Consider the following 23,777-nt stretch of genomic DNA (forward strand, 5'->3'; position numbering starts at 1 on the left):
TAATTACTGAAGGTGGATTATTATTTTACTACTCTACTGAATTAGATGTTAGAATTTTATTTGGGGATATTTTCATCTCTGTTCATAGAGTTAATTTTTTTAATGCCATATTGTTAGATTTTTTTTTTCTGATTGTGCCAGCTTCATAAGATGAACTGGGTAGTTTTCTGCCTTTGTGTTTTGAGATTATGACTCAGCCTGGGAAGTTATCTTTCTTTGAAAGTCTGAAGGAACAAAACCGTGTGATATTAGAATCCTGTTCCAAGATCATTCTTTAATCATACAGGGATTTGGTACAGTAGTTGAGGGCCAAACTCTAGAGTCAGATTGTCTGGATTTGAATTCCATTCAGCCATTTAGTATGCCCTAGGAAGTTCACTTCTCTGAAGCCTCAGTTTTTTATTTATAAAGATGCCCTGGAGGAGGGAAAGGCTACCTACTCCAGTATTCTGGCCTGGAGAATTCCACAGACTGTATAGTCCATGGGGTCGCAAAGAGTTGGACACGACTGAGCAGCTTTCACTTTCAGGTGGTGCTAGTGGTAAAGAACCCACCTACCAATGCAGGAGATGTAAGAGACATGGGTTCCCATGGACACAGGAACCTGGTGGGCTACAATCCACCAGGTCGCAAAGAGTCAGACATGGCTGAAACAACTTAGTATGTATGCATGCATGTAGTATTTAAAAGAAAATATTATAGCTCCTTGGATAAGCTTCAGTTCAGTTCAGCCCAGTTCAGTCGCTCAGTGGTGTCCAACTCTTTGCAACCCTATGAACCACAGCACGCCAGGCCTCCCTGTTCATTGCCAACTTGGGATAAGCTTACTTTTCTTATTTTTCTAAGAGTAATATGTTTCAAACATTTAGAAGAGTGTAGGGATAATATACTTTGAATAAATTTTCATGTCTAATGTTACTGATTTGTGGTCAACAAATGAAATCTAAATAGATACTTTTATATATGGATGTTTCATAGTGACAAGTATAGGATCAAAGCTTTAAGGTGAGTTCTCTCTTGTATGGAACACCATTTGTCATTATAAAAAGTTTATAAGTATCTAATAATTGTCATCACTTTTTTTGCTTACTTGCAATGTTAAGAATGAGAGCAGAGTGTTAAATATTACTATAATTGCTTTTGTCTTCTAACAGGTTTTCTTTATCTGTTTTGAAGATGTATTTATCAATATTACTACTATTTTGGTTTGTGATTTCTAAAGTTAATTGCCCTTTTCCCATGTTTTGAAAGTTTATCAGGATTTTCTTAGTGATTTCATGGTCAGCTCCCTAATGGGTTTTTCTATAGGAAGAAAAATCCAATTTGGAATATAAAATTATCTTACTGGGATCCTCAGACTGTTAGTTTCATGATTGCTTATACATATTTGCCTTTTTGTTTAGATTTTTGATGAAGAGGCATCTTACCACTGTGCTGTAATGCTCAACCTCCAAAAATCACCTTTTACTGGGATGTGGAATTTTACTTCCTGTAGTGAACACCATACTCTGTCTCTATGTCAGAAATACTCAGGTATAGATCATTATTTAGATAACTACGGTACTTTATGTTGTTAGAGATGTACAGTATGTTTTCACACAAAAAAATCCTATAAATTAATTAATATTTGTAATCATACAGCTTCCTTAACATTTTAGCATGGCTACATCCATGTGAGTCAAATTAGCTCAAGTATTGAATAGAATGTGATTTTCTTTCAAGATCATTGCCATAATTAAATATCAAAATTAAGTATTTAATGGAATTTGTTAATAGGAATTGTCTAATGACAGTAAATTATGGCTGCATTTTGTTCTATTTACTCTGGGATTTTTCAGATTTTACTTTCTATCATGAGGAAAAGAGGAGGAAAAAATGTTTGTAACTGAACTCAGTGTAAACATTCATGGTTAAATTTAGCACTCAAAAAAATAAAAGGATATGAAGCATTATAAATGGATCACATGCTAAGCCTTATCCTATAATCCACATAAAAATAAAATATGTACTTAAAAGTAGACATTATCTATATTTTCAAAATATTTTTTATTGTTTTCACTGATCACAGTAAGTTTTTAACAAATGTTTTAAAAAAAGAAGTCCTTTGTCATGTAATGAGAATCTCAAGTAGCTAATTCATGTGCTTCTGAAGAACTTTTTGCTAAATTAATCTTTACTCATTTGTCTTACAGTTTTTAGTAACTGCCTTAATTCAGAGAAGTATTGCAAATCTATAATGCAAATATATCCTCTAAGGGGTGGTTTCGTACATTTTTTGTGAGTTCTCCCAGATGAAAACTTGTAAAGGGAGACTTAACACCTTCTCTTGTGGAAGCAGTTCAAACAAAGAAAGAATCTGACACCAATCTGAAATGGTAATCTTGCTGCACTCTAGTTTTATTTACAGCTTTTCCCCTTTCCAAATCAGATCAACTAAAACAGAATTTTTTTTTTTTTAGCAAAACATACCTAATTATCCTACCCAAAGTCTAAAACAGATAAGTAATACCTAAAGTACATTATTATAGGGAGAAATTTCAAAAGCTATCTCATGACTTACCAAGTGGGTGGTTTTTTTTTTTCTTTTACACACAGAAATTGAAAGCAGACAGACCTTGCAGAATACTTCAGAGACTATGAAGTATCAAAATAACCTGTACAAAATAATCCTGAAGACCCTGACTTGGACCGATGCTCTAAGAGAGTGTCAGAAAGAAAACATGCACCTGGTGAGCATCACAGACCCTTACCAGCAGGCCTTCCTGACTGTGCAGGCGGTCCTTCGCAACTCTTCTTTGTGGATTGGACTCTCCAGTCATGATGTAAGTTTTCAGTCCCAATTGCCAGGATTGGGTGACGGAATGTGACATTTTTTTATTGCACACAGCATCTCTCCTATTAGACTAAAAAAAACCAGAGATCATAAAATCTTACTCCAGTGAGTGAATTTCATCAAGTATGTAATTTTTAGTGGCAGTCATTTTTCCACTGATTTGCTGCTTTATTGTTTAGCTTTAGAAAAATGTCCAATGGACATATGTAGCTGAGCACTTCTTTTTATTTATTCTAATCAAAGATGGAGCTGGAATCTAGAGCTGCCATCTTTCCTCAGCCAATGAAAAGGAAAGGGGAAGGGCAGTTACAAAATCACAGGGGGTTGGGTGAGTGGAAGCCCATGGACATTATTAAAGGGCTTTTTATCCCTTTCTGAATAAGCAAAGTGAAATTAAGCCACTCTACAAAGGAATTAGAAGAGCAGTTCACTCCGTCTCCAACTCTGATCTTGGGTACTTCTCATTCATCTCTTAGCCCAACAACAAATGCTAGTCTCCTATTAATTCCCAACACTGAATTACATACATATAGCATGAACAGGAATATTTATGCTCCCAAATCTTTTGGCTAAAATTAATAGGGAATCGTCTTTAAAATAGAGCTCTATTATTTCTGTCAGCATCTTAGTCCTTTTTTGCCTCTTTTCTGAGCCTTCTTTGTAATGATTTGATGCTTTACCGGCTGAAATGAATTTAAAGTTAAGATATAGGGCTGGTATATAAGGCTGCATATGTTGTCTATTGATAGGGGTGCCATTTACAAAGATGGTAATGTGAACTTTGCTTCCTGCATCTGTGCAGCGAGTGACCCATAAAGCCCGTTTGATAAGTGTCACCTAAACCAGTATTCCTAATCCACTCTTAGAGAGAAATTAATCGAGAGAGTAGGATAGAAGCATCCATGGCATTGTGAAGCAAACCTGAAGCATGGAGGCTGTAGGATAACCCTCAGTGTACCAAGATGGTTTTAGGGTTGTCTGGAGAAAAAGTGATGAAAGACAATTCAATTCTTGCACAAACCCCAAGTTGAACTGGAGAGTGGATGAAAAACTTAAACTCAGAAGTGAACATAATCTTTGACAAACTTTAAATTTATTACCAACAGCATTTGTCAGAAGTTTAATTTAAAAAAAAAAACACAGTACTCAGAAATTGCTTGAAGAATCAGTTCAGTTCAGTCGCTCAGTCGTGTCCAACTCTTTGCGACCCCATGAATCGCATCATGCCAGGCCTCTCTGTCCATCACCAACTCCTGGAGTTCACCCAGACTCATGTGCATTGAGTCAGTGATGCCATCCAGCCATGTCATCTTCTGTCGTCCCCTTCTCCTCCTGCCCCCAGTCCCTCCCAGCATCAGGGTCTTTTCCAATGAGTCAACTCTTGACATGAGATGGCCAAAGTATTGGAGTTTCAGCCTTAGCATCAGTCCTTCCAGTGAACACCAAGGACTGATCTCCTTTAGAGTGGACCGGTTGGATCTCCTTACAGTCCCAGGGACTCAAGAGTCTTCTCCAACACCACAGTTCAAAAGCATCAATTCTTTGGCACTCAGCTTTCTTCGCAGTCCAACTCTCACATCCATACATGACCACTGGAAAAACCATAGCTTTGACTAGATGCATAGTTTCTCCAAAACTCTGGATTTTAAAATGTACCCTTAGTTCAAGCAAGATTGTCAGCTTGAACTGATTCCCTAGACTTCACAGTATCAGTTCCTTCGTAGCATTGCTTTTACTTCCTTTCTCTTTCATGTTTGGCATTATGTGAAACGCATCACTGTGTCTCTTGTGAAACTGGTAATCAGTTATTACATTTCCTAGTTTTAATCACATTAAACCTTTTAAAACAAAAGCAGTGTTGTCACTGGAGAAAAATCGTAAAGTTAGAAAAATTAAAAGAATAAAATTGAAACTGCCTGTAATCCCCAGTATCTAGTGATAAACATGGTTTAAATGTTTAGTATATATCCTTCAGGTTATTTGTCTGTGTACATGTCTTTATTTTTAAGACACTTGGTATCATATAGTTTTGTGACTTTTCCCCCCGCCCCTTGATGATTTTGGTCTTCTTTCTTATTCTGTTTTCAATCTTCACCTCTTTTTCTCTTTTCCCTTTTGCTCTTCATCATATTTTATGTAGCTTTATTATATATTTTCAAACACTGCCTTAAATCTTTGGTACATGGCAGGATATAAAGAAATGAAAGTTTATACTAAAACCAGTGGGGAGGTTTTGAAAGTTTCTAAGCATGGTAGTAACAACATCAGATTTTGACTTGAGAAAAAGTATGCTGTGGAGAAGCTGGGGAAGGAAGTGAGAAGTCCTGAGACAGAAGACCAGTTAGAGTTTCTTGTAGACATCAGTGCAGGAAATGATGATGGTCTGGACTGAGGCGTGTTTACACTGTCTGCAGCGCAGCCGTTGTGGTATAGAAGTCTGGAGTGTGACTGTGACAGCAGGTCACTCTAGTACATTGAAGTGAAAGTCTAGAAGAGGAAGTCAAGAAGGTTTGGGAATGGGGCGAGTCAACCACGTGAACACAGGATGCCCTAAGTTAGAGGTAAGACCAGGAGGACAGAGCAAGACATGGGCGTCTCCGTAGTGAATGTCAGAGATGGGCAGGGGGCCAAGATCTCAGTGAATGTCAGAGAGAAGCAAGGACTCTGGGCAGTTGCAGTGATAAGGGCATAAACCTCAAAGGAAATTACTAAAGAAGGTAAAAATACCCATGACCTCACTCTCATGGCTCCGTGGTATCTGAGATTAAGAAAAACAAATAGCCTTCCCTTGTGGGTGCTGAAAGGAACTTACTCTGTTAGAAAAGACAGGTTTTAATTAAGATCCATCAAGGTCTAGAATTTAGTGAAGAGATATTTACAGTCTTAGTGAACAGATGTAGTATTCAATAAAGAGATGGAGGGAGTGGAATGGCTTATCTACAAGGAACAGAAGTTCCAAAGGTCCAAGGACCTGGGTTAGTTGGGAGTGTAGCAAAGGAGAAGGAATCCAGGGTAATACCCAGTACTGGCAACATCACAGGGACAAAGGGCCACATTCGAGGCCACTTGGTTTAGAAATTAACTGGCTACAACTTTACAACTGGAATGCTCAGTTCAGTTCAGTCGCTCAGTTGTGTCCAACTCTTTGCGACCCCATGGACTACAGCACACCAGGCCTCCCTGTCCATTGCCAACTCCTGGAGTTTACTCAAACTCATGTCCATTAAGTCATTGATGCCATCCACCATCTCGTCCTCTGTCATCCCCTTCTCCTGCCTTCAGTCTTTTCCAGCATCAGAGTCTTTTCAGATGAGTCAGTTCTTCGCATCAGGTGGCCAAAGTATTGGAGTTTCAGCTTCAGCATCAGTCCTTCTAATGAATATTCAGGACTGAATTCCTCTAGCATGGACTGGTTGGATCTCCTTGCAGTCCAAGAGACTGTCAAGAGTCTTCTCCAACACCACCATTCAAAAGCATCAGTTCCTCAATGCTCAGCTTTCTTTATAGTCTAACTTTCACATCCATACATGACTACTGGAAGAACCATAGCCTTGACTAGATGGACCGTTATTGGTAAAGTAATGTCTCTGCTTTTTAATATACGTTCTAGGTTGGTCATAACTTTTCTTCCAAGGAGTAAGTGTCTTTTAATTTCATGGCTGCAGTCACCATCTGCAGTGATTTTGGAGCCCAAAAAATAAAGTCTGTCATTGTTTCCATTGTTTACCCATCTATTTGCCATGAAGTGATAGGACCAGATGCCAAAGAGCTTCATTTTCTGAATGTTGAGGTTTAAGCCAACTTTTTCACGCTCCTCTTTCACTTTCATCAAGAGACTCTTTAGTTCTTCGCTTTCTGCCATAAGAGTGGTATCATCTGCATATCTGAGGTTATTGATATTTCTCCCAGCAATCTTAATTCCAGATTGTGCTTCATCCAGCCCAGTGTTTCTCATGATGTACTCTGCATATAAATTAAATAAGCAGCGTGACAATATACAGCCTTGACGTAACTCCTTTTCCTGTTTGGAACCAGTCTATTGTTCCATGTCCAGTTCTAACTGTTGCTTCCTGATTGCATACTATTTCTCAACAGGCAGGTCAGGTGGTCTGGTATTCCCATCTCTTTCAGAATTTTTCACAGTTTGTTGTGGTCCACACAGTCAAAGGCTTTGGCATAGTCCATGAAGAAGAAGTAGATGTTTATTTGGCACTGTCTTGCTTTTTCCATGGTCCAGCAAATGTTGGCAATTTTTTCCCTGGTTCCTCTGCCTTTTCTAAATCCAGCTTGGACATCTGAAATTTCAGAGTTCATGTACTGTTGAAGCCTGGCTTGGAGAGTTTTGAGCATTACTTTACTAGCATGTGAGAAGAGTACAATTGTGCATTAGTTTGAGCATTCTTTGGCACTGCCTTTCTTTGGGATTGGAATGAAAACTGACCTTTTCCAGTCCTGTGGCCACTGCTGAGTTTTCCAAATCTGCTGGCCTATTGAGTGCAGCACTTTCACAGCATCATCTTTTAGGGATGCTGGTGAAGAACAATTCTGGATAAAATAGTTGGTGATGTTGAGGTTTGACTGCATTTGCTATTTTTCATTCACTGTGGGGACTGTATGTGGCCTTTTCCCAATGTTCCACTTAAGCCAGTAATGCCAGATTGCCATGGGCCTCAGGAAAGCATGCCTCAGTGGGTCAGTGTGTAAGGCCTGGTACCCTGGCAGCACCACAGGAGAGCTCAGGCAGGCCTGTACTTCGCAACCCATCACCTGAACATCTGTAGCTACCTTGAAAGCCTCTCTCAAGACAGGTGGTCATGGTTTTGTCAGGATAGATGTTCACAGATTTCTAGCGCACAATAGAATGTACTGAATAAGGCAGTTTCTTTTCGAAGACAAGTGTGAAAAGAGTGGTGTGAGATCCACAGGGCCTGAGAGTTTAAAAGGGAGCTAACACCCATGTAGCTCTTATTGTGTACCAGCTAGCCACTGATTTATGTGTCTTACATGTTACCCCATTGATTCTAACCCATGAGATTAAGTGTCACATCCATTTAATAGAAGAGGGGGTGGAAATGTGGCAAGGTAATATTGCAATCAAAAGCTGACAAATGACTGAACCAGAATTCGAAACTAGTAGTCTTAGCTCCAAACCCATGTTCTTTCCACTACTACATATTATCTCTAAGTTAATCAGTGCTCACAGTGGTCCTCACTCCATTTTAGCTTTCTGATTTCCAGCAACCAATGGTTCTAATTATGTGTGAGGCAGCAAAGCATAATGGTTTAGACCATGGACTCCAGGGTCTAATGGCCTGGATTTGAATCCCAGCTCACTATGGTTTTACATTCTGTGTGATGGTGCATAACTTCAGTTGCCTCATCCATAAAATGGATATATGATAGTACCTGGTTGCCTCATATGGTTGTTGTGAGGATAATATAATATTTGCAAAGTACTTAAAACAATGCCTGATATGTAGTAAGTGCTTTGTAAATATGTACTAAATATAAGGTAAAATTAAAAGTCACGCTCAGTCGTGTCCAACTCTTTGTGACCCTGTGGTCTGTAGCCCATTAGGTTCCTCTGTCTATGGAATTCTCCAGGCAAGAATACTGGAGTGGATAGCCATTCCCTTCTCCAGGGGATCTTCCCTACCCAGGGATCAAACCCAGGAGTCCTGCATTGCAGGTGGATTCTTTACTGTCTGAGCCACCAGGGAAGCCCTTAGATTGACCACAAGGGTCCAAATCAAACCATAGGAATAAGAAGAAGGATTGTCACTTAAAATATATTTCTCCTCCTTCCAGGATGAACTCAATTTTGGTTGGTTAGATGGGAAACATCTTCAATTTAGTCGCTGGTCTGAAAATAATGAACAACTTGAAGACTGTGTAGTATTAGACACTGATGGATTCTGGAAAACATCGGATTGTGATAATAATCAACCAGGCGCTATTTGCTATTATTCAGGAAGTATGCTAATTTCAAGTATTTTAACTCTTTAATTGTTATCAGTCTTATGAGTAGTGGAATTTGGGGAAAATGGATTTGAAATCTTGTTTTAAAATTATAAAGCAATTATAATCTTGTCCTTTTTACAACAAAATTTATTGTGAAAATTTGTAATCAAGAATTATTGTATGTTAAATATTTTGTCATTAACTTGTTATTTTAGATGTATTTTATCTTTATTTCTGTCAACAGATGATAGTAATTGACCTTTGAGTTTTAAGTCCTTGTTAGCCTCATTTTGTGTACCTTTTTGTTTATGTTCTTATGGAAAACTTACATCTGTGGGCATTCTTTTGCAATTCTTTTCAACACTTCACATTTGTTTTATGAGTCACTGCTAAGGTTTATTTGGTTGCAAGTAACAGTAATGAGCTCACTTCAGAGAAATTTAGATCTTCGGAGACGGGGATAGAGCTGCACCTTCTGAGGAAAATGGGTCTGTAAGCCAGAGGTCTCCCGCCTCTCTGTTCTGTCTCTCTCTGTGGATCTGCACTCTTATCTTCATATACCTTCTGCTCCTCTGCACATGGTGAAACATGGCAGCTCTGCAGCTTTCAGTTTTCGCCATAACTGGAGATGAATTGACTGTCTCTGAATCCCACTTTTCATATCTGTAGAGAGAATCTGAGAGACTCAGCTGAGTCAGATATGCAGTCTCTAGCCCAGTCAGAGGAAAGTGGTTTTACAACTTTCAGGGGCCCACATTTGTGGGTTTGTGGTTAGAAAAAAAAAGACTAATTCACAAAGGGAGTTGCTGTGAACTGGGAGAAATACTGTACTGAATGGTCTCTACCACATATTGAATCAGTTTGATTGGCTTTAAGCAGAGCATATCTCTATTTGGATCTTTTTAAATGTATAGCCTTTTCATAAAATGAAAAAAAAAGCTGAATTTAGATTTTCTAGGTGTCAGATTTTAAATTATTTCTATTTGCTTTGGTTAGAGCAATAACTTGTTTAGAACATCACATATTTCATAAATATTTCTTTAAAATTAGAGAAGATGTCAGTAACCAGAAAATTGAAGGTGAAATCCCAAAGTTATATTTAGGTACCTATTATTATGTTTGTATGGTTTCTCTGAAGTGGCCCCTTGTATTTGAAGTCTGGCAATGCAAGAAGACAGAAACTGCATTTAACCTAATAACACTTCATTATCCATATTATTCTACTCATTCTACATCGGGGAAAGAAAATTGTATTCAATAATTTCCTTCCTACAGAAAGCCAGTTAAGAGGTCACATTTTATTCAAGCATAAACAGAACAAGCATCACTAAGTTATTATTTCTTGGCTTCCTGAATATTTCCTACAAATCAGGTCTAATTACTATGAACACGATTTAATATTTGTATATGTAATTAGAATTTATACCATTAATTCTTTTTCTAGATGAGACTAAGAAAGAGGTCAAACCAGTTGACAGTTTTCAGTGTCCATCTCCTGTTCTAAGTACTCCATGGATACCATTTCAGAACTCCTGCTACAATTTCTTGATAACAGAAAATAGATACAGAGTAACAACACAAGATGAAGTTCATTCTAAATGCCAGACACTGAGTAAGTATGTTATATAGCCATTATATGTTACATTATGCTCTTAAATGAATCTCACCTGAGTATATTATAAATATTTCTAATTAGCAGTAGTAACTAGAACTCAAAAATATCCATCTCCTCATTTCTGCATTGTCAATGACAAAGTATTAAAATTTGTGTTTAGTGAAAATGGAAAGTATAGGAGTTCCTTCATTTTTAACCTGTCCATTAGAGAACTAGTCTGTCTTCACGTGTATAAACAAAGTGGACTCTACTTACAAGGGGAAGAAATGACACTGAGACTAGAGAATGGGATGTTAAATCAACTTAGGCTGCGGGCAAAGAGAAAACAGGTCAGTTTGAGTGGTTGAAAGCTTAGGTAAGCTGTAAAGAAGCAGCTCTGCTTAAAAGAAATACATATTGCATACTTTTAGCTCTCAAGGTTATCCAGATATTTCCTGTGAGATCCACTGAGGATTTGTGACTTTTTAACAGTGGACGCATCAACTTTGTGGAAAATTCCTATGGAAGATATCAAACCATTATTCCTCAAAGTGTGCTCTGTGGAACACTACTTTTAAGAGGTGTTCTATTAAAAAAAAAAAAAATCTTAGTAAAAGAACAAGGATGAGAAATGTCACACATCTTTGTTTCCTGTTAAAACATTATCAAATATACATTAGCATGTACTTTGAGAAATACTGGCATGAATGAAGTAGTTTAACTTTGGTTAACCAATGTTTGTAAAGCTCTTTTCAATGTAACTCTTTTCTGAGGAAACCCTGAGGAACACACTTTGGGAAATATTAAACTTATAAAACCTTCCTGTAAAACAGTGATCTCTAAGGAAAAGGAAGATTTTTTACTTTTAGCCCATTCAAGAGGCTTTGTTTGTTATAGTCTTTGACATTGTATCATTAATATATGTGGATTTATACCAACTCAAAATAAGCCTTGTGAGGAAAAGCAAATCAGTGTTTCAAATCCTCTACTCAACTTCTAGTTTTCCACTATTCTATGAGACCAAATTTAAGATCAAAATGTTTGAAAACTTCTCAACCTATTCATTGTAGTACAAGATGGTTTTAATCTATATCTCTTACTTATTTTCTACTGTTGTTTGTTTTGAAGTGTATTAAACTGGGAAGTAAAAACTGCTAAATCTATCAAAAAAAGTGTTCTAAATAATTATTTCAATTATTGGCTATTTTTTTATTTACCAGATCCAAAATCACATATTCTGAGTATTCGAGATGAAAACGAGAACAACTTTGTTCTTGAGCAGCTTCTACATTACAATTACATGGCTTCATGGGTCATGTTAGGTATCACTTATGAAAGTAAGTTGTAAATCTGTTTTTTTTTCTATATTCATAGTTCATTATGAACTACTTGTTTATCACACTGTAAAAGTATAGTTTTCAAAGTATTTATCAACATACAAAATTATAATTATGTACTTAGCATAACTTGCACAGATACCAAGACAGGTTTTATGTCTCTGCCCTGCCACTGAAATACCTTTACCACCAAGCTTAGAGTTTAATGGTGGAAAATGATTTCCTTTTTCCACTTTCCATCCTAGCAGTACAAAACTAACTAAAAATGACTGCACTCCCACAGAAAAGTCTAATACTTACTTTATATCTCTAGGTATATGACCTGAGTGAGAATAGAAATACACTTCTAATGTTGCATTTTTGGGCTTGTATCATTGGCTTGGGGTATACATTAGAAAAAGGAGACACATAGTCTGTCAATGGACTAGAATATTTGAGATTGTAAATGCCACAAACCCAAAATATAATTGCTATGAAACTTTTTAAAAAACACAGACTCTAATAATAGGAGAAGTAAGACCAGTTTAGAAAGATACTCATTAAGAGGTGTCCTAAAAACCATAAAGTTTTGAAATTAGGAAAAAATCACTCTCTGGGCATAAAGCCTCAAAAACATACATTTACTCAAAGAGGGGGCTGAATGAGAGGCACAGGACAATGATAGCTAGAGGTAGGGTAGACAAAGAAGCTAAATTACTCAAATCTGGCCATTTTAAAAATAGTCTGCTCTTTGCTATCTAACCTGTCTCTTTCTAAAAATTACTCAAGATTTTCTTGCAGATGAGTCAACAAAAATTAAGCTATCAAGCAATGACTAAGACTTGGGTTGCCAGCTGAAGATAAGTTCATCATGATAGTATTTAGTTGCCCAAGTCTTTTCTCTAATGATGCTTGAATACTCAGATTTGGGGATGGGAAAAAATGGAGAGGAACTAGGTAGAAGCTTCCCAGTGAAAAAAAGTGGAAGTGTTAGTCATCAGTCCAACTATTTGCAACCCCGTGAACTGTCGCCCTCCAGGCTCCTGTGTCCATGGGGCTCTCCAGGCAAGAATTCTAGCTTTACCTGAAAGTGACTGAGGAAACAGTGATCCTGTGTGGAGCAGCAGAAACTAGGCCCAGGATATAGTTAGAGATTTCAATTGTACCCTCTGCTGTACTTTCTTAGCTATATTATCAGAAACGATCGAGGACTTCCACGGTTGTCCAGGGATTAAGAATCTGCCTGCCAATGGAGGAGACATTCGTTTGATCCCTGGGTCGGGAAGATCCCACATGCCGTGGGGCAGCGAGGCCCGTGTGCCAAAGCTACTGAACCCATGCGCCTAGAGCCAGAGAAGCCAGTGCAAGGAGAAGCCCGTGCATAGCAATGAGAGAGTAGCCCCCATTCACCTCCCCGCAGCTAAAGAGTCAGTTCACATAAACTGTGCATAGTTTAAGTCCAGTTTTCTACCACTAGTTTTATAACATGTTAACTTTTTACATAGTTATGTTAATTTTCATCACAATTAAACATATATGTAGAAAAAATGAATATTGGATGAAGTAACAACAAAATGTTAAATTATTTCAGGATGATAGAATTGTAAGTAAATTTTAGTTTTCATATTTATAATTTGTACTTTCTATGTTAAAAATAAGCATTGTTTACTGTTAAAATTGGAAGCTGTTTTAGAGAAACACACAGAAGTATACAACCTTTAGAATGTTGGGAAAAAGAAAATTTCTTGAGTTTGAGATATTAACCTCGTAACTATAATTCAAGTCTTAATTTAATCTCTAAGCATAGAAAAAAATTTTCTTTTCTAGATAATTCTCTTAGGTGGTCTGATAAGACCACGCTGTCATATACACACTGGAGATCAGGAAGACCAGCTATAAAAAATGGCAAGTTTATTGCTGGCTTGAGTACTGATGGCTTCTGGGATATTCAAACCTTTAATGTTGTTGAAGACTTACTCTACTTTCACCAGCACAGCATTCTGGCTTGTAAAATTGAAATGGGTAAGTATGCTAAGGCAGAGTTTCTACTCCAGCGAAAGAGAATGTAAAGCCATTAGCTCCACTAGTGGGCATTATGCAGCTGAGTGTTTTGAGTAGCTCCCCTGTATCCAGTGTCATGAGAAGCACTATGGAGGTTTTAGAGGAAGGAAGACACACTCCCTGTTGTCATGGTCTTGATCTCAAGGAGTAAAATGAATTCAGTTGGGAAAACAGCAGTAAATGTTTATTGTTGTTTTATGTAGGTTAGTCTTAGGTTATTTAGGATGTACAGGCTTACATTTATTGAGAAATCAAAAGACACCAGTGAAAACAGATATAATGAAAACTAAAAACCATTGAAGAGAAGAGGAAAAACTTGGTTGGGGCTTGAAGGATGGATAAAATTTCTATGCATAAGAAAGTATGTGTGGGTAGTTTTGACAGTCTAGGCTAAAAATGAATGTTTCTCAACTTTGCCTAATTCCTTAAATAAGTCTATTTTTTAATGCATATCAGGTTTAAATTTTTTACAGCTTAAAAACTGTTATTATGGCCATTCTGCTTTAAGCCCTCTGCTAAATGGAGCCCATCACAGTCACATCTAGGCCCACCTTTTCCCTTCATACTCTTGGAGAATAACTTTCGGATGTACCACTTCTATCAACAATCTCCAGGAATTCCCTACTATCAGTTATTTTGAGTTCCTGTAAGCCTCTGAGACTTTTTAGAAACCAGTGTCTCTTCTAAATTTCTAGGCTTCCTCCCAGTCTCCATTTTTCCCACCATTTTTGGTTCGGTAAAGATCTTTTCCTGTCAGGCTGATCTCTTAACTGCCCATGTACAGTGTATACCCTTTCTCACTTGTACCTTTATTTATGGGATTTTTTCCCTGCGATGATGTCTTCTTTCTTTTCTGTTTTTAATAAAACTTTCATTTTGGAATAGTTTTAGATTTGCAGAAAAGTTGCAGAGATTGCAGAGAGTTCCCATATATACCGTAACCTGATTTCCCTGTTGTTGACATCTGTCTTAAGTATGGGACACTTGTTACAACAAATAAACCAATATTCGTAGATGATTATTACCTAAAGTCCATATATTATTCAGATATTCTTAGTTTTTACTTCATGTTATTTTTCTGTTCAGGAATCCATCCAGTGTACTACATTACGCTTAGTCATCACGTTCGCTTAGGTTCTTCTTGGCTATGATAGTTTTTCAGGTTTTCGTACTTCTCTTGGCAATTTTGAGCAGCACTGGTCATGTGATTTGTAGAATGTCCCTCAGTTTGGGTTGGCTGATCTTTTTTTCATGGTTAAACTGGGGTTATGGGTTTGGGGTTTAGGGAAAAAGCCAAAGAGGTAAAATGTCATTCTCATCACATCCTGTAAAGGATATATGCTGTCAATGTAACTTATTCTTGTCACTGTGGATTTTGACCTTGATCACCTGTGTCAAGGTAATGTTGTTAGCTGCCTCCACTACAGAGTTGCTCTTCTTCCCACCTCCCATAGCATACTCTTTGTAAGGAAGTTACCATACTCAGTCCTCACTGAGGGAATGGAGAGTTATTTTCTACCTTCCTGCAGTGGGGAGTATTTATATAAATAACTTGGAGTTCTACATAGGAGAGTTGTCTATTCTCTTCCATCTAAAAATTTATTTAGGCATTTATTCATATCAGTTTGGGCTCATGGTTATTTTTTTATACTTTGGGCCATAATAGACTATATTAATATTTTCCTTGAATTTTTCCAGATTTGGCTGCTGGAGCTCTTTAACATGGCTTTTGTGTCCCTTTGAAATACCCTCGTAATTGTGGTCTTGTTATTACTATGGTTGTTTGATTGTTTTTAGTTGACTTTCTTGTTACCATATTTCTTTTTAGAACTAATTTCAGCTAACCACAATCTGGAGACCTAATTTATTAAGCAGGTTTTCTGACTCTCTTAATCCAGATGAATCTTTCCTTTCCTAGCCAGTCGCAAGTGTTCTAGTGGTTCATTGTTTTGCCCTCATTTCAGGCGCTGGTGTTTTCTGTGCCCAATTAGTATGTGAGCTCCTTAAATGAAAGACAGTGTTTGTGCCTTATTTTAATCACCAAGACAATTGTAATAGTTAAGAGCCTGTTAAATAAGCTGTGGCAATAAGATAAAGTATGTATTTGACCTTCTTATAGTCCAATTTTATTTAACTTTTGAAATGATTGTATGTCTAATATTACCCAAATTATGTATTTTAAATAATTTAAATTTAATCACTAACACTTTTAATTTAAATATTATAGTTGACTACAAGGAAGAATATAATACTACTCTGCCACAGTTTATTCCATATGAAGATGGTATTTATAATGTTATTCAAAAAAAGGTAACATGGTATGAAGCATTAAATGCATGTTCTCAAAGTGGAGGTCATTTGGCAAGTGTTCATGACCAAAATGGCCAGCTTTTTCTGGAAGATATCGTAAAGCGTGATGGATTTCCGCTATGGGTTGGGCTCTCAAGTCACGATGTAAGTCTTGTTTTGTTTTCCAGAAACTTTCCAAGTATGTTAGAGGGTCGGGAATTTGAGCATAAAATATTAACTCCAAGTATAACATCAGATTAAGTCCTGGGATTGCATTTGCATACTATAGTGCTTTCTATCTTTTCACAATGTAGAACAGATAGAAAATTGTATTTGTAGAGTACCTTAGGGCAACTGGCCAGGACCGCAGCTGCCCTAGACACTGCCAAGCCATCCTAAGGACTCAGTAGATTAATATCTCAGCAACACCACTGTGACCTATTCCGGATAGACCAATTGGAGAGCTGGTAAAAAGGGAATGGCTTGGGATCAGAAAAATCTGAGTTCCAATATGAGTGGCAGGTCTTCTATCTACATGTTGGGTGACCACAAGCAAGTTATTATACCTTTGCAAGCTTATTTCCTCATCTGTCAAATGGGGGTGATGATATTTTCCTTAATAGAGGATTATTAGCACAAAATTTGTATTGGGGTGAGAATAGATACCTGTATATATATGGCTGAGTCCCTTCATTGTTCACCGGAAACTATCACAACATTGTTAATTGACTGTGCTGCTGCTGAGTCGCTTCAGTCGTGTCCGACTCTGTGCGACCCCATAGACGGCAGCCCACCAGGCTCCGCCATCCCTGGGATTCTCCAGACAAGAGCAATGGAGTGGGTTGCCATTTCCTTCTCCAGTTAATTGACTATACCCCAATACAAAATAAAAGTTTAAAAAATTATATAAGGTGCCAAGTAAAACTCTTTAACTACATCTAAAATATAGATGTAGATTTATACATCTTCCCCCACTTCCCGCTAGAAATTGACACTATTTGAAAGTAATCTTCTGTTGGTAAACATGCCTTTTGTGCCACTATTTGAATCCTATTAAGTAGTGTATGTATATATATGTACTGATAATGATATTTAGTATACAAAAAAAAACAGTCTGTTGAGATTAGAATGGAGGTCTAATCTAAATAAACTAGGAAAAGTAAAAGGATGGCAAATTAGGATTTAAGAATTAAGGACAAATCAAAAGTAATCTTCCTATATGAATTTCTTGGGAACTGTTTTTCTCTTCCAGCCCCTTGGTGCTTGATAACTTCTGTAATATGAAAAAAATCAAGCCAGGGACACAAACCACAAAGCTATAAAACATAAAAAACAATATTTAGAGTAATATGAGGGGTTGTAAACCTGTAATTGTGACAAGTGGAAGCCATTTCCATGTCATATAATTTCTAGTGTTATATAAACTCATCCTTAAAAAAAGAAATCTAGAGATAGAGTGTAGTAAAATCTATCTCTAAAATCCTATTTAAATTATATGCCAGAGCAATGTCTCAAATCAGTGCATCAAAAGTAAATCCCTGGTTTTACAAATATGTTCAGATCTATAATACTTATAAGCAAATAATTAACACTGCATTCCTATATTTCTTAAAGTATGCATGTTCATCTCAATGTTCTTTTGAAGTCATACATATGAATTCAGATTATGACTATTATTCTTAATACAGGGAAGTGAATCAAGTTTTGAATGGTCTGATGGCAGTGCCTTTGACTATATTCCATGGAAAGATAAAAAATCTGCTGGAAATTGTGTTGTCTTGGATCCAAAAGGAATTTGGAAGCATGAAAGCTGCAACTCTGTTAAGGATGGTGCTATTTGTTATAAACCTACAGAATGTAAGACTTGATTTCAAATAGCTGTATATTTACTAAAACATGACATTTGTTTTATGTACCTGATTAAGTATGCAAAATAATTTTTATAGATATTAAATAAGGTTTATTAATAAATCCTGCAAAATAATTTTGATACTTTGTGAAGAGAAACAAATATGATACGCCCATTCAAGGAATTTGTTCTCAAAGACTTTCAATTGTTCTGTTACTCAGTGAGTTTTACTCTAGAATTTGTGAATTTTAATTTCACTTAGCAGTGTTTTTCAAAGAGTGAGATTCTCCTTTTTGAAAAAGGGTTCCACAGGATATAGATTTGAGAAAAATCTTAGGTGATTTACCATATTAATGGCTCTGAAAGTTTTTATAGAAAAGAATCTCTAGTAAAGAAATGTTTTGTGTAACTAAACATTTTCCAAATATTTCTACTATAGAAAGTAGAATGGTGAATGCTGCAGGGAAGAAAGAATGAGGTGTTATTATTTAATTGGAGCAGAATTTCAGTTTTGCAAGATGAAACAGTTTCCAGGTGGATGGTGGTGATGATTGCTTAATAATGTGAATATACTTCATGCCATTGAACTATACAGTGAAAAAATAGTTACAATGGTAAATTTTACATAATGTATATTTTATCCCCTTTCAAACAAAATGGAATCTTCTTTACAGGAATATAACAAACTTACCACAAGGCTGGCCCTTGCAGGGAAAAAAAAAATGTGAGAATTGAAAGCAAAACTCCCTAAAGAACAGTAAGGAAAGAAAATATATGCCGTCTAAGTCAGGCCATTTGCAGCTTTGACTAGAAACAAATAGGCTTTGAAGATAAGGCATTTCGATATGTTCCCAGCAGATGAAGAATTGTTTTTAAAGCCAACCCATTCATAAAAGTCCGCTTATCCTAGCCATGCGTTGGTAGCCAGTGTTCAGCACGTTTTGAATCTAAAGAAACAACACGCACCATTGCCTGTGCAGTGATAGAGTAGTCAGCAGTGTACTTTTTGTCAGAGATGCTGTTTTCCCAGTATGATAGAATCAAGCACTTGTTAGTAGCATCTTCCTCCACCACAGCCTTACAAAGAGCTGTCACAAGTCTTACAGACTTCGCAGGTTAACTTTTAGATGACTTTTGGTCATCTGCAGCTAGGAAACTTACCCAGGAGTAGTCAGTTTTCAAACTGAAGGAAGGCTTAGACCCCAAACTAGTGGCATTAGTGAAAAGTGTGGAGGCAGAAGCCAATCAAATAGCTAGATTTCAAAAAAAGATTGAGCCCTAGTGGAGAAACAGGATTGAGACGCAAAATAAGGAATGGAGAACCATTCTGAAGTCTCTCAGTGGAGAAGAAAAGGGCAGTAGCCATTCTTCTGGAATCACAGGGATCATAAATGAGAAGAAATCTACCAAACTGCAATGAGGAACAAAAGCAGGAAAGCCTTCAGTGACTGAAGGGCATGCAGCCCATGCGTAATGCGCAGAGAACAATGGTGTGGGTATGCCACTGGCCGTACCAGATCAGGTATTTGGTTCAGATAATCTGTACCCACTCAGCAGGACGTTGGCAATTTACTTTCCAGTTCTCATACTCTCTTCAGTTGGAATTAACAATGGTGTTAAGGGGGACAGGCTTCATTACACAGGCTTCTTGTGTTATACAGAACGACTGAAAATTAAACAGTTTACATGGAAACCAGGGGAATTGTTCAGAGCTTAGAAGCCACACCTGCTTTTTTTTTTTTTGGCTTGAGACAGATTTTTTAGTGCTGATCTGTTGTGCTTTGTAAGCAAGTTACCAAGTTTTCAATGTGGGTATGATTTTTTCATGGCAAGGGAAAAGTAGGTCTTTGTGATCAATATAAAAAGGAATCCAAAGAAAGAAAGAATTTTAATTGTTACTTCAAATTTGTTACAGGCCTACCCAGCCTTGTCTTTTCTTCTCGATTCTGTCTTTCCAGTTGTTTCTACTTTAGTCTAAATTCATCTTAGAGAGTTAAGTACTTTCCTCTGTATTCTCAGTTTTAAAAATGGTTTTCCAAAAAGCCAATGAGATTGCCGTCTCAGAGTGTGGGCTGTAGCCCTCTCTGGTGTGTATTGAAGTTGAGTGCCTCTTACTTACAGAAACCATGGTGTCAATGAGATTTTAAAAGCCAGTCATGTTTTTCTGTGTGTTTTCACAGTTATGTCTAACATTTTTTACAGCTAAAGAGGTGTCCTCTTATACTTACTCATCAAGATGTCCAGGAGTAAAAGGGAACAAGTCCCAGTGGATTCAGTACAGGGACCACTGTTACACGTCCGACCAGGCATTGCACAGTTTCTCAGAAGCCAGACAGTTTTGCTCAGAGCTTGGTGAGTTAGAATGTGTTGATTTTCTTTTCTCAATAATTTAGTCATTAGGATTTTTCTTAAGGAAACCTTTTAAAGTAAATAGTATGTTTTTGAAAATCTTTGTGAAGCACTCACTAATTATAATAGCATTATAACCTAATTGCCCAGTGGTACAGAAATGGTTAAATATTTTATTTATATATGAACTCAATGGAATATTGGAACAGCCATTAAAAATGATCAATATAAGAATAAGTAGATGGTATATAAAAGTAAGTGGGAAGAAATAGAATAAAAAATGGCTAAATAAACTATTATGTGAAAATACTGACAAATGAAACCATTTTAAATATAGCTAGATATGCTCAGATGAAAGGATTAAGAAGCAGATTTTTTGTAAAGTTGATTAAGCAGTAAATACAAAAGTGTAGATTTTTCATTAGTCATTAACAAGTAAGTTTAACCTGACCAGGGTAACAAAGCCCAAGAAGCATGGGTTGTTCATTCTGCAAAATGGACCCATGGCCCACATCTCTGAACACTATAGGGGACAGGACTTTTAATCTTCAGATTTAACTAAAATGAAAGATTCTCTCCCATGAGAATCTTAGACAGTAGCCAAACTGTGAAATAACTTCTAGGGAGACCACCTAGAGTATTTCAAAGACCTGCATCCTTGGGTAGCAATTTAGGCAGATGACATTTATCTTATTTATTTTACTGCCTTGTGGAGACACTTCACTGATTTAAAAATCTCCTTGTTATTGCTTAACTACGTGATGGAAACTTTTATGTGAGATTAGTATTATAAAAGGTAAAGTACCTGCACACTGTGGTGATCCGTAGAGGAGAAAATGCTTTCCTTTGCCCTTCTTTTAGTACTTTACACCACAAAAGACATGCTTTAGTTCAAGAATGGATAAGCTGGTTTGGATTGAAGACTATTTGATTCCATTTTGGATTAGTTTCCAAGTCCAGGTACTATTTTATTTCTATCCCTTGCCTGATGCTGGTGATAGTACTGTTACCTCTGTGGGTTTAAGGCAACCTGTCAAACTTGAGGAATACTCACTCATTCAATTTCATACTGTATTTTGGACAATATACAATGGCATGACCATATATTAGTTCAGTTCAGTTCAGTCGCTCAGTCGTGTCCGATTCTGCGACCCCATGAATCAAAGGACGCCAGGCCCCCATGTCCATCACCAACTCCCAGAGTTCACCAAAACTCATGTGCATCGAGTCGATGATGCCATCCAGCCATCTCATCCTCTGTTATCCCCTTCTCCTCCTGCCCCCATACCTTCCCAGCATCAGGGTCTTTTCCAGTGAGTCAACTCTTTGCATGAGGTGGCCAAAGTATTGGAGTTTCAGCCTCAGTATCAGTCCTTCCAAAGAACACCCAGAACTGATCTCCTTTAGGATGGACTGGTTGGATCTCCTTGCAGTCCAAGGGACTCTCAAGAGTCTTCTCCAACACCACAGTTCAAAAGCATCAGTTCTTTGGCACTCAGCTTTCTTCACAGTCCAACTCTCACATCCATACCTGACCACTGGAAAAACCATAGCCTTGACTAGATGGACCTTTGTTGGCAAAGTAATATCTCTGCTTTTTAATATGCTATCTAGGTTGGTCATAACTTTCCTTCCAAGGAGTAAGCATCTAATTTCATGGCTGCAATCACCGTCTGCAGTGACTTTAGAGCCCCAAAAAACAAAGTCTGACACTGTTTCCACTGTTTCCCATCTATTTCCCATGAAGTGATGGGACCAGATGCCTAAAATCATGACCATGTATACTTATGTATAAAATACTACTAAAAGGAAGGCTAATGCTCTCCAGCATCTCAAATCTATTCACTTTTATTTTCATTTTAGCAGAAGCACATTTAAAGTTAACTTATTATACAGAACTGGTTGTTGAGGAGGGAGTGTTGAAAATCTACAGGGGAACACAGATTTCTGCCATCACATACCCCACTTCTTATGACTAGCTGTTCATACAGGGAGATCTCACTGGTTAAGTAGTTCCAGGGCCCAGAAATATTACCATGTAAACATTTTGAGGAGACATAAGATATGTATATACACAAAGTTTCAGTCTAGAAATATTTCTAACATTTTTGGAAGCTATTAACACTATACTTTTGTGTATTAATGCTATACACTCTGTCAAGTTTGAATATCTTCATGATCTTAATCTTGATGTTGTTCTATGACTAAGTCATGTCCAACTCTTTGCAACCCCATGGACTGAAGCACACCAGGCTTCCCTGTCCTTCACTGTCTCCCAGAGTTTGCTCAAATTCATGTCCATTGAGTCAGTGATGCCATCCAACTTTCTCATCCTCTGTTGTCCCCTTCTCCTCCTGCCCTCAATCTTCCCTAGTTGGCATAAAGCTAATTGACTTAGGGTTTGTTTTCCTTCCACAGCCCATTATGCAACTATCGTTACTATAAAGGATGAAGATGAGAATAAATTTGTGAGCAGACTAATGAGGGAAAATAATAACATTACCATGAGAGTTTGGCTTGGATTATCTCAACTTTCTGCCGGTAAATATCTGTGTGTAGAGTGTGCAAAGAGAGTTCTATCTTGTCCTGAATGCCAAGTCAGCCTCACTAAAGAATGTCAAGCGGTGGCTGGCTCAGACGCTTCTTGGTGATGAATAAGCTAGGTCTGCTGGTTTAGAGGCTTATAAATTCCTGATGAATAAATGAATGACTTATTAGTAATGATGGAAACACTAATGAAATAGAAAATCAGGTTAAATCAACTGGACTTGTTTTAGAGGCATAAGATACTTGGGTCAACAGGATCTTCCTCTCGTACGGCAGTATCTGTGTCCCTTGTGTGTCCCACCAGGAACCCATTGCTGGCTGTCCATGGTATTCTAGTGTCTATCACCTGGTAGCGAATTCAGAAAGTTATCTTCTTCTTGTTTCCTTCCCTCTTGAAACATTTTTACTTTTTTTTGGTAACCATAGAGTGAAAGTAAGTCTTAATGGTGATTTTTTTTTATATTACCTTAGTAAAATTGCAGAGATTTGGTTCAAAAAGATTTGTGGAAGAATTTTTCAATAAGGAATAATAGATTGTTTCCATGCACTTAGAATTGATAAAGAATGAATTAAAAGTACACATTTGATAGAATAATAGAAAGTTGGCTTCACATTTTATGCAAATTTGAATTCTAAATAATTGAAATAAATGTGAATTCCAAAATATTAAATATGTGTCAAGAAGTGAATGAATTCTAAGTTGGCCATCTAAGGGAAGTATAAGTTGTGTTTATACTCTCACCACAAGGTGGTGCTCCATCAGCTGGGAACCAGAAGGGGAGTCATGGTGGGGAGGACTTCTTGGACCTTGCAGGCCTCTTCCTCTCCCACCAGCACGTTGTGAATGACTTTTAATGGGGGGAAGTCATGGGTGGGAAGCAAGGGACAATGGATACAGATCTTTAGAAATCTGCCCATCACACAATAAATATGCATGCATTATGTACTTCATTTATCACACCTATACTCTATGTAAGT

General features: G+C 37.2%; 1 protein-coding gene across 4 annotated transcripts in view; it reads left to right on the forward strand.

The window, feature by feature from the left end:
• Positions 1–23,777, forward strand: part of LOC101109941 (lymphocyte antigen 75) — a 120,891-nt gene that overhangs the window by 58,649 nt on the left and 38,465 nt on the right. For 3 of the 4 annotated variants that reach the window (XM_042244906.2, XM_042244907.2, XM_004004668.5), the window contains exons 24-33: positions 1,404–1,533; positions 2,596–2,822; positions 8,642–8,807; positions 10,239–10,406; positions 11,609–11,725; positions 13,532–13,726; positions 15,993–16,219; positions 17,743–17,911; positions 20,106–20,255; positions 22,671–22,793. In XM_042244906.2, coding sequence (XP_042100840.1) covers positions 1,404–1,533; positions 2,596–2,822; positions 8,642–8,807; positions 10,239–10,406; positions 11,609–11,725; positions 13,532–13,726; positions 15,993–16,219; positions 17,743–17,911; positions 20,106–20,255; positions 22,671–22,793 — 1,672 coding nt within the window. Of the gene's footprint in view, positions 1–1,403; positions 1,534–2,595; positions 2,823–8,641; positions 8,808–10,238; positions 10,407–11,608; positions 11,726–13,531; positions 13,727–15,992; positions 16,220–17,742; positions 17,912–20,105; positions 20,256–21,113; positions 21,213–22,670; positions 22,794–23,777 lie in introns of those variants that run through there. The other variant, XR_006058954.1, reaches the window with a different exon arrangement.

The sequence above is a fragment of the Ovis aries genome, chromosome 2 (assembly GCF_016772045.2).
Source record: "Ovis aries strain OAR_USU_Benz2616 breed Rambouillet chromosome 2, ARS-UI_Ramb_v3.0, whole genome shotgun sequence".
In the NCBI taxonomy this organism is placed as follows: domain Eukaryota; kingdom Metazoa; phylum Chordata; class Mammalia; order Artiodactyla; family Bovidae; genus Ovis; species Ovis aries.